General features: G+C 39.4%; 1 protein-coding gene across 1 annotated transcript in view; it reads left to right on the top strand.

Annotated features, from left to right (window-relative positions):
* The window catches only part of LOC122815764 (deleted in malignant brain tumors 1 protein-like), a 671312-nt gene extending 660163 nt beyond the window's left edge, over positions 1 to 11149 (top strand). The window contains exon 12 of the mRNA XM_044088533.1: positions 10071 to 11149. Coding sequence (XP_043944468.1) covers positions 10071 to 10151 — 81 coding nt within the window. The 3' untranslated portion in view covers positions 10152 to 11149. The remainder of the gene's footprint in view (positions 1 to 10070) is intronic.
* The last annotated feature ends 7514 nt before the right edge of the window (positions 11150 to 18663 follow it).

Genomic DNA, 18663 nt, shown 5'->3' with positions numbered 1-18663 from the left:
TTTCAGCTTGTGGTTATTTTTTACATAACATAGCATGTTTTTTACATAATTTCTTGTTACCTACTGTGGAGAAATTGCCATCTTATATAAAGGATGTCTTTGATATCCTTGTCAAAATCAAGGAAATCAGATGGTCAGAAAAAATTTATTTTGTTGTAATTGATGTTAGTGTATACACCAACATTAAGCATCAAGATGGAATTACAGCTATAAATTTTTTTCCTGGGGGAAGCTCCAGTAATTCAGTATGTGACAGATTTAATTTTGATGTGTTTGAACAATAATATATTTGAGTTTAATGGCTGTCTGTTTAGGCAGCTACAAGGCACAGTCATGGAGCCAGCATTTGCCCCTACTTACGCAAAGATATTTATGGGATACTTTCAAAGTCAGTACATCTATACTAGTGAATTTTATAAAAGACATGTAGTCAAATATTTTAGATTTATAGATGACTTGATCTGCATATGTAAAGGGGGACAAAATGAAGTCAGAGCATTCTCTGACAAACTGCATGATAATAAAGTTGGGGTAAGTTTTGATGGGTTACAAATAGGTGATGAAGTTCATTATTTAGATGTCAATATAAAGGGTAAGAAGGATTCCCTGCTAAAAACGAAGACACATAGACAACTTTTAGCAAACAATTTTGTTTTACACGGGTCTAGTTGTCATCACCCACATACCATGAAGTCCATTCCATATGGAGAATTTCTCAGGGTAAAAAGGTTATGCGATGACCTGATAGAGAAGGAAAGGAAAACAGAAGAAAGTTTTCATAAGTTTTGTAATAGAGGATAGCAGGTAACAGAAATGGAAAAGGAGTTGGAGAAAGTGTTAAAAAGCAATCAGAAAAGAGGTAGTGAAGAAGCAAAGAAAAGAAATAGGAAAGAACAAGAATGTATATATTTTACGTCAACATATTTGGTATTTTCGGAGGTAGTAAAAGAACAAGTAAAATATTTTTGGAGAAGATTAAAAATGGAAATTTATTTTTTTACAAAATATGAACATCATCTTCTTCTTTAGAAGAGGCAGAAGCATAAAAGATTTTTTAGTCCATGGAAAGTTTAGTATGCACACTATGGGGCTAGTTTTGTCCCCAGATATGGTAGGTACATTCCCATGTGGGAAATGCAGTATATATAAATTTATAGTGAAGGAGTTTACACATATTAATGGAAAAAAATGTCAAGCAAGAGACATATATAGTTGCAATACAGAGAAAATTATTTATGGTTTAAAATGTCCCTGTAAAAAATTTTATGTGGGGGAAAGTAAAAGACAACTTGCAAGTAGACTTAAAGAACATATACGAGACATTAGGAAATGCAAATTAACTAGACCGGTAGCAATTCATTTTAAGGAATGTCATAATAGCAACCCAGTGGAGTTACAAGCAACTATACTAGATAAGGTAGAAGTCAATTCATATATGAGTGATCAATATATAAAAAATGTATTAAGAAAAAAAGAGACCATGCTGATTCTTAAGTTTGATACTATGAGCCCTAGGGGCTTGAATCAAGAATGTACTTGGAAAAGTTTGCTTTAATGAAATTAAGCAAGTTTTAATTGAATAATTGTTTTATTGTGTAATGAAATAATCTAGGAAGCACAAAAGTATATAAGTTCACATTTATCTGTGTGTGAGTGTACTCTGTTAAAGGCTTTTTATAGCTGAGGCACTGGAGAAATATTGTGTATTTTAATAAAAGATAAATAGTTTTGAACTACTGGCCAGCTTTGTGTGGTATTCGAGAAGTTATCTGCTGATTTTTTTTTGTGGTTGGTATATGCATATCTATGTTGTCCGGACTTGTATGTGGGTGGGCTACTGTAGGTTATGGACTGGGTTACACAGAAGTCTCCTTGAGTGGCCTCTGTGATTTGGCACTGGACTAGGTTAGATTGTGCTAAGATTTGGTAGTAGTGCTTTTTAAAGTCCAAACTAGCTACTCTAAGCTTGTCTTCAAGCAAAAGGGCTTAGTTTTAACCACAATAGGTTACAGGCTTCAATTCTAAGAGTAGTTTTATAGATAAAAGTGGGTTCCTGTCATTTAATCGACCATCCTAAATGTTGAGTCTTGGAAGATCAAACAGGGAAGTTCAAAAAATAGAAATGTCGAAGCCGCGGAAATTTGAATTCTTTCCTAGGGAAAGAATTTGGTTGGCTGTTTCTGCGGCTTCAACATTTTCTGCACTGTGGTGTGAATGTTTTGGATCGGGTTAAGGTAAGTGTGTGAGTGTGACAGACGTTGGGGTTAGGATAGAGGTAAGGTAAGTATGCGAAAGTGATGGACATTAGGGTTAGGGCACGGGTATGGTAAGTGTGTGATATTGACGGACTTTAGGGTTAGGGTGTGGGTAAGATAAGTGTGCAATAGTGATGGACCTTAGAGTTAGGGCTTGGGTTAAGGTTAGTGCATAGATAGTTGTGTGTGTAAGGTGTAGTGTAGATTTATTAGGTGTTTGGTGTGTTTGTGTTGTGTGTGTGTTTTTCGGAACAGTGAATTTTTTCCCTGGGAAAAAATTTGCTGTTCTGGGGTTTCGTTGTCATATTTCGAACTTCCAAATTCGAACATATGGTGTTCAAAATTTTGGAAGTTCGATTATATGACATAGACCCAATAAAAGTTAGTCAAAAGCAATATTGGTTTGCTGGGTAGGCACTTAGTATTATGGATATCTGGAAAACAATGGGTGGGAAAAGTACTTACCTACCTTGCACAGGAGACAGTAGCAATGAAAGAGAGATGGAAGGACTTTGGAATTTAGATTACCAAAAGGGGTGGAAGCCAGAAACACAGTGTTTTAAAACCACAATAGGGAAAGGGTGGAAGCATTGGGAAAAATTAGAACTGCAAGTAGCAGATTTCCTAGACAAGGATCCAAACAAATAATGCCAATATTGGAGCTCTAGTCCTATAGTTAGAATTTCAGAAAATTTAGTTTAATGTTGCAGTAGGAGAGCTGGGTCAGACACAAAGTACAGGGGATAAAGCAATAGTAAAATAAACAAAAAGGCACTGGAATGCAACTTTAAGCAGGTAAATAATTTGCAGAATGTAAGACTCTAGCAGCAAAACTGAATGTAAACAGCTGGAAAAGTACTGAAGCACAAATCATGAAGTAAAATTCACAATACTGCCACTACTGCAATCCCACCATAGACTAAGGTTTTTTGAAGCTTCCTTTGTAGACAGAAGACTGACTTCATTGCTCAGCCTACTTTCTATACATCAACTGCACAATTTCTCCAAATCTGAGGTGATTTGCAAGAGATGGACAAGAATTCACTCTGTCTCTTCTACCTGCATAATCACAGCTGTTGAACCAACTGAAGCTTTAGTTGGTGTGTCTTGTGGAGATCCTTCATAGTCTTTAGAGAGACAAGGACTCTAATTTGGGGGGTTAAAGTTTTCTTGTTTTTTTTTCTGGACTATGTTAAGATATATCTAAGATGAAAAGCTGGGGAATATGCACAACCTGACATTTGGTGACACTTGGTTTACCTCCTCACAGGAAAATTTAACCACTCACACTTTGCCCTTGTAGGTAACGAAGGTTTACTACCAAAATGTTAAAGACACGTTTGTCGAACACAGGACTGTTGAAATTCATTTGGATGATTTCTGTTGCCAAACGTGACTTGAGTGAGACATTTCTTTCAGTGAATGCCACTGTACATTTGCTGATACAAATCTCGATGTTAGGATTACAGGTTGTGGTACAGTGCAGATTGGGAAATCCATCCCTTTCATCATTGTAGTGCAATCTCGGAGCTGGAATATTTATTTAGCAGAGGGTTTGGGGGGTGCAGTGGGGCTTACCCACCTGCAAAACAGTGAATTTGTAGGGTAGGGGCTAGACTTCCCTTACCTCCTACACAGACATTACATTCACTATTCAATCTAAATGTTGAATCTGCTGAATTCATTCATCAGATTTGACATTTAGACCTAATTAGTATGCAGGAATTTGGCATTATGGTTCGATGCCCAAAGCGGAATTTGTTTTGAACATCGGCATTTTGATAGTAAATTGATAAAGAATACTAGTCGTTGGTAAGCACTGGATCACCTCCAGTCGAATGATGAGCATGAATAAATGAGCATGTGCGATACCACAGATGCCTAGAAATAATACAATCACACTGTATAATCACATGATAATGCTGCAGGTTTTGCAAAGTTTGTAATTTCCATGGTGCATGAAACCCTGACTGTGCTCCATTTCAGTCACTGACCCAGATACAAGAGGAGTTAGTCAAGGACAGATTGGAGTCAGCAGTGAATGCTGCCTTATGAGACTCAGGTGTACTGTGTTATGTAATCCCACTGCAGGACTGCCTTCTAGAGGAAAGCCCAAATGTGTCCAGTTTAAAACAGGAGCTTGGATGATGGACTTAAGTAATTCTCTGTACTCTGTGGGAGCATTACTGAAGTGCAGGAGTGTACACCATCTCCAGGCCAGACATAGCATCACCCTGCAACACCTTTACCAGCCAAGAGAGAAAAGATTCCAGATCTGACATAGCATCACCCTGCAACACCTCTAACAGCCAACAGAAAAAAGATGAAGGATGACTACTGCAATCCTCATCTCTCACTTCTCCCTGTTGTTGTTCTCCTCTTATGTTAGAAGAAGAGGGATGAAAGACCATTAGGACTGATGTTTGATGACCATAGGGCAAACAAACGGAGAAAAAAGTTTTTAATTCTAATCAAACTCTCACTTACACTACAATGTGGGTTCTTGTTCTTAACCCAGTGTGCACCAAAATTGCATATTAACATTGAATTACCCTGTTGATAATGAATATGCTGGCTTTCAGCTTAGTTTTTGGGTTTCTTTATTGCTCTTCCAGATTCTACACCTTGTAATACTTATTCCATGAAGTGTAGGTCACATATTGTATAGATTCCTTTTGCATTTTCTGAACAACTTCCTATCACACAAGCTGTAGAACATCTTCATTTTTTTATGATAATAAGAACTCATTTATTATTCTCAGTACTTAGTTACAAAGTAACTCTTTAATAACACAAATGACAACTTTTTTATAGGTAAGTACTAGGCTAGTTACCCTAGTGGGCCATTTTAAGTCTAGCCAGTTTCCTTTTTGTACTGGTGTAATTATGAGAGGTACTGCCAGCCATGCCAGGAGAAGTAGGGCAGTGGATGCATAATTTGTGCCCGAACAGCTAGCTGGAATTTTGTAAATAATTATATGTCATTTGTATATCAAACTGATTTGTACAGATGCTTGTGCTGAAAATGTATCTGTGATGTTTGCATGTGTTAAAATGCATCAACATTTATTCACTGGGTCTATATCACATAGTTGAAGAAATAACTTTGAACATGTAATGTTCGAACCATTATGTTCGACGTTACAAAACTTTGACTATGGATAAAAAAAAAGAAAAAACAATGGAAAACAATATAAACTGTTTTAAGCAAGGGGGCAAGCCCCTCTGTACCCCCACACCCTCTGCTACTTAAATATACCAACTCTGAGATCGCACCCCATTGAACAAAATGGAAACCTCCACTTATGGAGATTTCCATTGAAACACTCAAACTTTTACAAATTCAAACTTATGGTCTTGACCATACAAGGTTCGAACTTGTAAAAGTTCAACTATGTGATAGGAACCCTTGTTCACTCTGCTGGAATGAAAAGAAATGTACATGTATTAAATGTATATGTTTTAATAGAGGATACTGGGACAGCAGAGGTTAACCAGCTAGCTTACTTCAGGAAAAATAAGTGAAATGCAAATGAGCTATTAAGCCATTAAAATGTCACCCCACAGTGCTGAAAAGGACCTGAGACGGTGGGTCCAGAAGAAGACCCAGGCACTGCCATAAGCATTTAAATGTGTATTGCATCCATCTATGCTAAATTCTTGTCTCAGCTTCAAAGGATACTGTGAGAACCTAGAGTCAGGTGACCAGATGAGGTAATTCTGCTAGCCATCTTGGATATTACATTATACAAGGAGTAATCTCTGAGTATTGAGTATTCTATTTTGGGGAACCTGACTAGAAAGACTATCTCTTTGTGCCTTGCTCTATCAAGTAACTTGTTAGAGAATAGTAATTCTGCTAGATTCAGCCAGGAATGCAGTGAAGTTTAGTTTAGAGATTGTTTTTCTTTATTTGTATGAGTCTGTTCATCAGTGTTATTTTCAATATTTCCTGTGATTGAACTCTGTGGTTTACTGTAAGTATATATTTTGTATGTTCTTGTTATTATTTATTATTAAGTATATTTAAACTTTTCATTGTGACTGATCCTTTTTAGAAAATATTTAAGCTTTTAGAGTGCTTATATTTATTTGGTGACATGATGTGGGCCACTCCAGAACAACTAGCTGTCTTGGCCAACTGCTATTTGTGTCAGTATTAATATTACACAGTATAATTGGACACCCTTCGTTAAGAGCCTTGGAGTTTCTGATTGTGGAGTGTCTGGTGGCAGTGATAACTACCTTATACTCTAGGCAGAAGGGGACACAGCAGGTAAACATGTGCTAGCCTTTCCCAAGTGTGTGTGTGTGTGTGTGTGTGTGTGTGTGTGTGTGTGTGTGTGTGTGTGTGTGTGTGTGTGTAAAATCAAATGTCACTGTGGGTGTATGTCAACTACTTGGAACAGGGGCACCAAGCACTGGGCTTACAGTGAGGGTGCTAGAGGTCTTGACTTGGACACTTGGCTGAAGACCTAACCCTAACCCTACAGCTGTACTACTGGGTTGTTTTACTGGGGGCCTGGAGGTATACAGATATCCAGACCCCAGAATGAATGTGTTTCCTGTGTGCTCTTAAGGGAAATTGTGCTTGAGGCAGAGAGGTCTGCATCTGGAAATATTGAGTGTATCCATTTATGTTCCAAGTGGACATACCTCTTCAGTGTCAGTGGTGAGGATTCAGTGTCCTTGAATACTGGCCCATCGTGGGGACATCACAACTTGAATTAACCATTCCCATTTGGTTAGATACTAACCTTAACCATCTCATGGTTGATAATTATATACTATCCCTAACAAAAATAACTGGGATAGTACTATAGATAATTTGAGGGGACCCATGCATGGGATAAAGCATTTAGGAGCTGCCTCTATGGCACTTGGGTAAATTTTCTGTTTCCCATCCATAGACCCTGTTTGTGCTTGAATATGCACAAGGATGAACATTGCTTTATGTGGATGGTGAGTCTGTTCTAGAGCTGTGGTATCCTCTGTGAGATATACCTGTCCCTCCAAACTGTTCTCTTGATGTTGCAAAAGAGGTTTAGATCCCTAGATTGAGTATTTCTGATGCCGTTTGACTTGCTGATGTCTAGTAAATCCATCAGTACTGGTGACCTGGAGGGAACCATGCATGGGATAAAGCATTTAGGAGCTGCTTCTATGGCAGTTGGGTAAATTTTCCGTTTCGTATCCATAGAAGCTGGTTGTGCTTGAATATGGAAAAGGATGAACTTTGTTTTATGTGGATGGAGTCTGTTCTAGAGCTGTGGTATCCTCTGTGAGATATACCTGTCCCTCCAAACTGTTTTCTTGATTTTGCAAAAGAAGTTTAGATCCCAAGATCAAGTATTTCTGATGCCGTTTGACTTGCTGATGTCTAATTAATACATCAGTACTGGGTTAGAGAATGCTTTGCATGCCAAACACAGGTCATCCCTTTCTGTCTGTAGGATACCAAATATAGTGAAAGGGCTTTGAATCAAACCATACAGGACACATTGTTTAGGCCTAGTATCCTTCTAGTAAGCTAGTTTGGTGGAATTCCAGTTGTTGCATGTGTCTGGACAGAGGCATGCCAAAGAGGTGGTTATATTCAATGATTGAACTAATGAGGACTGAGTAAAGGAGAACAATGGCATCCGAGATCTGGACACAATCCCTTTGTTTATAAACCGTGAAATATATTAGGACTTTCTCACAACAATGAACACGTTTGTCAAAAGTTAGGTTATTGTCTACATAGGTTCCCAAATCCTGAACAACTGGGTCAACTTTTAGGGTGTATTTTCAATGTGGTAGTTCCCTGTGGAAGATATCTTCCCAAGGAATACAGTATGGATTTTTTTGACATTTAGTTTCACTCCATGATTTTGGCACTAGTTATTTGAGACACACCTTCCTGCAGGATGACTGTCATTTGGGGATTCAATGATTGTTCCTTATTTGCAGTCATCTGCAAACAGTCAGCCACAGCCCTATTATATTGAATTTCACTTCAGAAAAGTGGATGATAATCAGGAGAGGTCTCAGCACAGAACCCTGGGAGACTCCACTTGTGATTGGTCTTTTTGTGGAGGTAACTTACCCTTTTTTGATTTCCTGCATCCTATCTGTGAGCTAGTTATCAATCTATTGGGTAGCATAGGGGTTTATTTCCAGTTTAATTGTCTTTTCTACTATGCCTGAGTTGGGAATTGTGTCAAACACTTTGGCCAGGTTACAGTATGCTGTGTGTACCATTTTGCCTTCATCCATTGCTTGATGACCCTTTCAAAAAATCCACCAGGCTGAGTAAGCATGACCTGTCCTTAACAAATCCAAACTGGGACAGGTCCATTGTTTGGAGGACCCCTATGTCATGATCAGTTAGTTCCCTCATACGTCTTTCCATTGCTTTGCATATTAAACTGGTCAGACTTATGGGTCTGTAATTGGCTGGGTCTGTGGAAGGTCCTCCCTTATGCAGAGGAATAACTGTAGCTGTTCTCCATTCACTTGGTACAAAACCTGTAAGTAAGCTGAGATTGAACAGTGTTGTTTGGATTTAAAACCACTTACAATATAGGTACTCATGCATTAATAAAAAAGAAAAGAAGCCATATTAACATTTTTCATTTACATACATGTTTTCTTTCTTTTTTTACAACTCTCACTTAGTACAGCATTACATAAATTGCTCAGTTTCTGCCTTCCCTTAAATCTCACACATTTTCCTGAACATTATTTTGCATGCATTGTTCCCACAAATTCCATTTATTTCTATGACATTTGCCCCTTTCTCTTTCTAAAGATCACCTTTCCAGTTTTTTTATCTCTTTTCCACTATCCAGTGAGACCTTTTAACAGTCTGAGAAATACAATGCAGTTAAACAACACACTGTGGTATCAAAACATAGACAAATTCTGAAATGTGATTTCAAAATTAATTCCTTATGAATTTATTAACTTGAAGAATCAATGTTTAAGGTACATCTTAGAAGTATGTTTAGGAAATGTATATTTTGCATGTGTTTTAGCCAATATATGTAATAGCTCTTTGACTACTATTTTCACTTATATACAATATATGTTTCTTTATCCTAACCATGCTCATCAGGCCTTGATATGATGATTGTCCTAAAACATTTTATTAGATATCCTAGATGAAAGAACAAATTCAGTGATAAATTGCATAGTCATTTTCTGTTTCATCAGCCACCTTCAGTTACTTTGAGACCACTTCAGTAGCTAAACAATCCTTTCCCCCTGAGGCACATTGAACTTGTAGTTCATTTCATTTGGGGGTGCAGTGGGCAGACCCTCTAGGACGAGAGTTGTGAGGGTCTGTACAACAGCCAAAACCACATTTGAAGTTATTTGTAAAGTCAGTTTTAGTTTTATTGTTTTGTGTTTCTCAAAGCAAGACTGAAAAACATTTGCTGCTCAGAAAATCATAATGTAATAAGATTTATTTGCAATCATCCATCCATTCCAACATAACCCCTTTTCTCATTTTTGCTCATGGGGTCGAGGTGTGATATCAAGAGGGTGGCTAACCCCACCAAAGCTGTTCTTCCAAACCACACTCACACATGCAAGTACACTCATACCTATGGCCAGTTTTAGTGAGTCCATTCCAGCTACTGCTACTGCTGTGTGCACATGACTTACAATCAAAAAGGTCAACATTAGTCTTTAAGTTAGTCATTAACTTAAAGAAACAAAAGGCAATTAAAAACACACTACTGAAAATTCAATACCAGCTGTTAAATCAAAGAATTAATATTTTTACATAAAGGCTGCATTTATTGACATATGCTTTCATTGTTTCAGATTAATGAGTTCCTGTCATGGATTCCTGAGCATGAGAAGATCAGGGTCAAATTGGTCAGAAGAAAAGTATCAGAGAACTGAAGTCCTGCTTTGGAAAATGTACATGCTGTGAATACAGTTCAATATCTTTAATACATCAGAATTTGCACACAAAATCCAAATTTATGATTTTGAAATATTGTGTACTTTTGCATGCAAAATGTGTTTCTAAAATTCATATTGAGGTTATAATTTTATGGTCTGTACTTCCTGATTTTTGGAAGAGTGATTTGCATTTTTTGAACATGAGGATACTTTATATGACATCACTTATTCTTTTTGATGGTATGTTTAATCAGTTAACATACCCTTATGTTTCTGATGTATGGGATAATAAAAAACATTCTATGGCTAATTCATACAATAGAACAATAAAATTAAAAAGAAAATGTTATTTGCCAGTAAGACATTTATTTGTAAATAGTGTACATGGGTTTGGGAGGTTTCATTTGATTTAGATGTCCATGCTGTTCGGTTCAAACATCTGCTGTCTCCTGAGAAACTACACCCACCACACTTGGTGGAGAGGCAGAGCAATTCCCCTTCCCAGTGTCTGAATAACAATCTTTTTTATTATTTTATGTCCTTCATAACTTGACAAGACATTGATCAAGTTCCCCTGGCGTTGTCCTTTAAGTTACTACCATGTGGTTGACAACCTCTTATGAGCACACTCTGATGAAAATATAGTTAGTCATAACCAATAGATCCCCCATCATCCAGACACTGTCTCCAGGTTTGCTAAATGAACCTGGGTCACAGAACCAAACAGTAATACCCATCTGTGGTATCAGCAGCATTTTATTTATAATCCACTTTGTATTTGATTTAGTAAATACTGTCTCATTTATATTCCAATATTTCTGACAACACTACAGCAACATTGTACATGCTTTAAATAGGTTATTATTCTTGGCATCTAAATTGAGTTGTATAAATGCAAAGAAACAGGATAAATACTGTTCATGAATTCTGTTCAAGAATTTAAACTAGTTATTTACTGTACACTGAAGAACAATAAACTAATCAAAATGGCTGTCTCCGATTATCCCACTTTATATTATAAAGATCATTAGCTGATTCACATTGGTTTAGATTTTATGTCTTATGTGTGTAGTTTACCTTGTTTCATCTGACATGAAATACTTACATTAAATTGCAAAGGGTTTTCCATTATATCACTGGATGGACATTTTATGCCATAGACATATTTCTAAGTGAATTAAAATAATATCTGTACAATAACAACTTTCACAGCATTTTGCAAGACATTTGGAGTTTTTTCAATCTCTAAAGACAGTGCATTTACACCATATGCCACAGAGACAGTTTTTAATGGCCAGAAATGTTTTATTACTAGAAAGTTGTAAGAACTAAGATCTATTCACAGATCAAATGATCCCATATTTGTTTTTACTTGAAGATCATAACTAGATAAACAAGTACATAGGTTCATAGGTTCATACTAGGCTATCTGCCCGAGGGCATTTACAAGCCTAGCCCATAGTTTTGTGGCTTACGCCACCCCTTTAGTATGGGGAACTATACCCATTATTTTGCTGTGCCTCTGTTGAGCAGTGACACTGAGGTAATCCCTGGGGTATATCTGCGATCTCCCATCCATTGGTCAAGATTTCTCTTGAACAAGGCCAGCGAGGTGCTCTGCCTCACATATACCGGGATTTTATTCCACAGCATAGGAGTCTTTGGGTGATGAATCTATCCCTCCAGCGTCCTATTAATAGCCGTGTCGAGGTTTAAGTCTCCCGCCCTTGTGGCTCTGACGGATCTAGATTTTTTGAGGTGAAGCATACTCATCAAATCTGGGTTTGACATGGCCTTGTATGTTAGGCAAAGGTCACCTCTGAGCAAGCGGTAAGCGACTGAATAGAGCTGGAGTTCTTTCAGTCGGGCAGCATAGGACAGATGTTTGAGACCCTTTATCCTTTTGGTGAGGGACTTTTGTGGCCTCTCCAGCTGCTGCAAGTGTCGGGTCAGATACATTCCGAATGGGGCATTGTACTCAATCATTGGTCTGATGAGTGATGAGTATAGGGAGACTATGACCTCCCTTGATCTAGATGAGAATCCCTTCATGATAAGGTGGGCAATGTAGAAGGTCTTCCTAACTACTTTAGCTACATGGGTGTCGAATGACAGACTACTATCAACCTGGGTCCCCAGGTCCCTGATAACTTCTTCTATGCTCAGTGGATTGCCACCTATTTGGTAGCTAGGGGTAACCTTGTTTTTCCCGAAGGGTATGACTATGCATTTTTTGGCATTTAACTTTAGGCCATGGCTCTGGCACCAGTTATCCGTTTCTGTGAGACCCTTCTGAAGGATATCTGTGTCAGATGTGTTTTCTACTATGGCGCCCAGTTTGCAGTCATCTGCAAACTTTGTCAGCCATAACCCTCCTGTGTTTGCTTGTACTTCGGAAAAGTAGATGCCAAACAAGAGTGGGCCCAGGACTGAACCCTGTGGTACACCACTTGTGACAGGCTTTGAGTCTTGACATGGCGCCAGCAACTCTGACCCTGTGGGTTCTGTCACTCAGCCAGTTTGCAACCCATCTTGTGATGTACGGGTTAACATTTAAGCTGATGAGTTTTTCAATGATACCCGAGTGGGGTATTGTATCGAAGGCCTTCGCCAGATCGAGGTAGGCTGTATGGACTGCCTTTCCCTCATCAATGGCTTTGGTGACTGTTTCGAAAAAGTCAACCAAGTTTAGAAGGCATGATCTGCCTTTGACAAAGCCAAACTGGGATAGATCCAAAGTCTGCAAATTCCCTATGTCTTTATTTATGAGGTCCATTATGATCCTCTCCATGGCTTTGCAGATATGGTTGTCAAGCTAATGGGCCGGTAATTTCCAGGGTCGGTGGAGGCACCGCCTTTGTGAAGTGGGACCACAGTTGCAGTGCGCCACTCCCTGGGTACGTATCCAGAGGTAAGACTATGATTAAACAGCTGTCCTAGCTGTGGGTTTAATTCCTCGTTGAGTTCGTGGAGCACACAGCCGGGGACACCATCAGGTCCCATGGATGCTGTGTTTTTTGCTTTGGAGAGAGCAGTTCTCACTTGGGCGTTGGAGATGTTTGGGGGCTGCAATCGCTTGGTATAGATATCTCTCCTTTGGGGATGGGGAGAAGTTTGCACTGAACCTGTCAGCCAGTATGTTGGCAATGTCTGTAGGATCAGTAATCTTCACATCATTTTGAACTAGTTCTGAGCATATCTGGGAGGTTCCTCCCAGGTTTCTAACATAGCTAAAGAAGGCCTTATGATTGTCTTTTGAGTCTTTAGCTATTTTTCTCTCAAATTTTGCTTTGGATGATTTTATGAGAGCTCTTAGTTTTTTACTTATAGTGATCAAGGGTGTCTTACCTTTTAAGGATTTTGCTCTATCTTGTAGTAGCTTCCTCCTTTTGTTGTAGAGTTTGTTTATGGCTGGGGTCCACTAGACTGGACGCTTGCCTTTGGTACAAAGAGTCTTTGTTTTGCTTGGGATTGCCTTATCCATGCAGTCCTGCAGGTGCTGGTAGAAGGCATTTGTAAGTGATTCAGTGGCTTGAGTACTGTTTTCCGCCAGCTCGGGGGCCTTAAAGGAGACCACACTAGTCTTTAGAAGTTTGAAGTCGGCTTTCGAGAAGTTCTTTACTGTGGTCTTTTTTATTTCAGGTGGGGTGGGATGAGGACCTCCAGCGAGATTAGTTTGTGATCTGATCTCACCAGTGAGGGGTATACTTCCGGTGTTGAACATTGTGCTCCCATGTTCGTGATGATGAGATCAAGTATGTTTTCTCCTCTTGTGGGGATGGTGACTAGTTGTTCCATGGCATTTGAGTTTATGAATTCCAGGAACTTTTGGGCTAGGGTGTTTGGGCTTGAGTAGTGTTCCCAGTCTATATTAGGGTAATTGAAGTCACCTAGTATGATGGTGTTTGGTGATACATTTATCCCTCTAGTGTTTTCAGGAAGGCCATGTGAGGTTCCTGAGTTTGTGAGGGTGGCCTGTAACATGCTACAATTTGCAGAGCAGTCTTGCCTATGGTTAATTGCACCTGGATGGTCTCCGATGCATCGTGCGTTGCCACCAGTCTTGAGGTGTGGGTGTCTTTGATGAATATGGATACCCCCCCCTCCTTTCTTGGTATTGTCCGGATTTTGGGGCCGGAACGCATGATAAGAGGTAAAACCTGATAGTGCTGGGGTGCTCTCAGGAGCCTTGAACCAGGTTTCTGTCACTGCACAGACATTGATGTTCTCCATACTGAGAAGGGCCTCGAGTCGTGCATTTTGAGATTTAGACTTCTGGCATTGAGCAGCATTACCCTTAGTTTTTTTCCTTTTATGTGTTCTAGGGTGGTAGGTTGAGAATTTGAGCCTTGCCTAAAAAGGGCACTATGGGGGTGGGAAGAGCCTTTGCCAATATCCGGTATCCCAGGAGTGACAGGTGCAAGCCGCCCTTTGGCAGCGTGGCTTGTCCAGCATGTCATCCCAGGCAGACAGACATTGGATCCCCTTTGAATGACACCAGAGTTTAAGCCAATTGTTAAAGCTGATCATCTTATCTCTGTATTGTGGCATCATTCTTGGTGAAGGTAGGATACTGCTCAAGGTCAGGGTCATACCTGCCTGGGCTACATAATCAGAGAGCTCCTCAATGTCTCTTTTCATGTAGTCCAAGGAGGTACGTCTCAGGTCGTTTACACCAGCGTGGACAATGACTGAGTCGTATTTGTACCTGCTGTTGAGAGACCTGAGTGCTTGCGTTATGTGGCGGATTCTAGCACCCGACAGGCAGCTTACTGTGACCTTCTCCTTACTCAGTCTGGTGAGCGGGACGTCAGTGTGTCTGACTATGGAGTCACTAATGACTAGTGTGTCTGGCATTGTGTTTGGCCTTAAGGGCTGTGACTGTTTGACACTCTGACTGTGAGGTCTATGTGTTGCAGGTGTTGTGTTCTGAGGTGGTGGTTGTTTGGGTGTCTGCTTTGGTGGCCTCTGCTGTTTTGGTAGATTTTGATCAGAGCCGCAGTATGTCTTTGTGTGTTTATGTGTATGATTTGGGGTTGTGATGGTACTATGTGAGACTGGGTCTATAGTGTGTGTGATAACCTTCTCCTCCTGACTGGTCTTGCCAGTCCTATGTTGAGAGAGCTCAGCCTCCAGTTTGGCCGTATAGTTGCATCTCTCGCATGTATTTGTGTTTTGTGGGAGGAGGAGAGGGTTGTCTGTGTACATGAGGCAATTGTAACATTGCCTCAATATTCCCAGGTTCACCAGCTGAGCAGGAGAGGACACTAGCAACTGATCCCTCGACATGCTAGAAGGACTAGACAAAAAACTTTAAAAGAGATTCCGGGGATGTGGGTGACCGAGAAATGGGGTTTTGCCTTTTGGGGTGCTATCTATGAGAGTGCCGTATCAAGGTAATAAGTACTGTAGGAGCAAGTGCTAGGTTTAACAGATAGAGAAAAGTCTACTTGGAGTCAAGTAGAGATGATCTTTTAGGTATTAGAGAAAGTGCTAGTAACAGGGATGCTTAAAGGTAAGATTGAAAAGAATGCACTCTGCAGTGTGCACTAGAGAAGTTAGATATGAAAGTAGGTAACTTGAGTTTTACCTGTTTAAAAAGTTAAGGTTTAGTGGAGAGTTACTATTTTTAAAACAGCAAGATGGACTGAAAGGGGTGGTTACTTTTGTATTTTGGTACTATGAAATACTGTAGGATGGCCAATAAATTTAAATAATTGAAGGGGTGGGATTTCAAAAGTGATGGTTTTGTGATTACTCACATAAGCCAGTGAAAGTAGAGAGAAATGAGATATATGGTCAGATTAACATAAGAGGCGGGCAACTAGAAAGACAGTGGTATTTAACAACACAACTTAAATGGGTGCAAGGGAGGGAAAAATTCTGCTTGACTCAGAACAGAGAGAGCTGTGGTCTCTTTTGAAGTTTTAATATGCTGTTTAAAACAGAATGCAAGCAAAACACAAGATAAAGAAAACAAACTACAGTATTCAAAATATAGAAAGGCAATACAGAAATACAAAAAATAACAGCAAACTAACCTTTCCTTCACAGCAAAGTGTAGCAGAGTCTGGATGAGCCTTTCTGGTAAAGAATGTTTCCATTTTGTAATTCTCCATACAATCCTTTCACTGATAAGTTAATGATTCCCTGTCCCATCATAAAGTAGGTTTATAAGTTAATAGGGTATAACTAAACTTACAGCCATTAAGACCATCAGGAAGCTTAGTCATTAACAATGTTCTTCATTATGTAGATTTTACCCACATATCCCAGGTGAAATTTTATGATCACTTATTCAGTTACCCAAGTTGGTTTAAAAGTGTTGCAGATGAAGTGTTATGTTTGATAACTCAGGGGATCATATTCTAGAGAACATATACGTGATTGGTTAGGTACTTATTACATCAGTTAGTGCTGTTAATGTGATAATACAGACTTAGGTGTCTATGGGAAGTCTTTACTTTACGTCTGGTGTTGCTTAGTTAAAGAAGTTCATATAGTGTAGGATCATTCATGGTACTAAGACTGCGCAATGTAGAAGGATTTTCTAACCATGACAGAGACTTGGTGAACAAAAGAGAGATTTATGAAAACCAGTATCCAAGTCTCTGATAACAGGAACAGATTTATATGGAATGCTGACTATAGTTAAGGCAGTGGCAATGCTAAATTCACCAAAATAAGCTATGTTGCAATTATTGGCATGATTATACTACAAAGCATCTGTTTAGTCCATTTCTAGGAAGAAAAATTAATCAGATACAATGACTTAAAGTCAGGACTGAATCCTGGAGCTTGAAGCTGTAAAGCAAAGATCTTACCTTATTCCCACTGTACTACCTCTGGAGAAATGTCTCGTATTTCTTCAATGTCCACACCACCTGTCCCATTATATTAATAACTGATAATGCCCTTCATCTTGCTTGGCTGTCAAGCTCTCCACAATATGCTGGGTGTGAACATCTTCTGGAGTCCCTTAACTTTTGCTAACAGTAAGAGGCTAACTTACTGTGAAAATATATGTCTGTCTTAGTATTAATCCTCTACCCTCAGTGCTGCTGAACAGCAAGCCACCTGTATGACAGAGCATACATATGGGAGGTTGACATAATGGTTAAGGTGTTTACCTTACAGACACAAGGTGCAGAGTTTGATTCTCACATGGGGCAATGGGCTAGGCTTAAAATGGCCCACAAGGGCACTTAGCCTAGTACTAATCTATGAACCTATGTACTCAGTTTGGGAGGGTGGCCTAATGGTTAAGGTGTTTGCCTTACAAACACAAGGTGCAGGGTTTGAGTCTTGCAAGGGATAACTGGCTAGGCTTCCAATGGCAATTAGCTTGATACCTATGAACCTATATGCTGTGGAACAAAATCCCGGTACATGTGAGGCAGAGCACCTCGCTGGCCTTGTTCAAGAGGAATCTTGACCAATGGATGGGGGATCGCAGATATACCCCAGGGATTACTTCAGTGTCACTGCTTGACAGAGGTACAGCAAAATAATAGGCATAGTTTTATTCAAACTAAAGGGGTGGCGAAAGCCAAATAACTATGGGTTAGGCTTATAAATGCCCTTGGGCAGATAGCCTAGTATGAACCTATGAACCTATGAACCTAAATCAGGGGAAGACCTGTCTGTATGGATGTGTGCTTACTCATGCCAACACAGATGCAGTTATTTATTTATCAGCAAGTATCTACTGATTAAATGTTAGCTCTCAGTCTCTTAAGGAAGAAGTCCAAATGTTAGCACTCAGTCTCTGAAAGAAGAGGTCCAAGCAGTGGTATCATCCCCCTTCTCCAGGATGGCCAAGCTGAATTTGTCCACACATTGTTATCCATCCTGGCTGAATCCTCCAAAACCCAGGATCACTACTCAAACTTGGGTAATCATGGCTACAATAAGGGTTTCATCTCTTTGTGCCACTGAGCTGGTCACCACTGTTTCAAGTAAGTTATTTTTGTCACACATTTGTGGCTCAATAACTACTGGATGCACACAAAGGATGTGGGATAGACTGGACACACTTTGGGTTTGTTAATAACAACAAAGGATTCACCCTCATGATCAAATGCATTGGAATAAGTAGCTCACAGCATAACCTTCACCATAACCAGATATTGTAGTTTTTGGTTTAGATGCCTTGGATGTGATGTTAAAATGAGTTCCCATCTACTTGAGTTGGTGGTAGTTGAGGTGGATGTAAAAGATCCATTGATGCCTATTGAAAATAGAAGGAATTCCATGATGCCCTTGCCAGACTTCCCCTAATAGTATCAATACCACCTCTGAAAAGAGGCTAATAGCCTAGGGTGATGGAGCCTTGCAACAAGGGATAAATAAATAAACATAAAACTGATATGGGCATTCTTTAATATTATACTCATTTAGCGTGATAAGGGTTCTAGTACATATGTTTTTACAAAAGTACATTGATGTAAGACTATCAGTAAGATGGTAACAGAATTCTGTTCTTTCCTTGCTGATGTAAGAATACTAG

This window comes from Protopterus annectens, chromosome 1.part1 (assembly GCF_019279795.1).
Source record: "Protopterus annectens isolate FY-2018-M chromosome 1.part1, PAN1.0, whole genome shotgun sequence".
In the NCBI taxonomy this organism is placed as follows: domain Eukaryota; kingdom Metazoa; phylum Chordata; order Ceratodontiformes; family Protopteridae; genus Protopterus; species Protopterus annectens.
The sequence above is the reverse complement of the archived record's forward strand: the minus strand, read 5'-3'. Positions and strand labels throughout refer to the sequence as shown.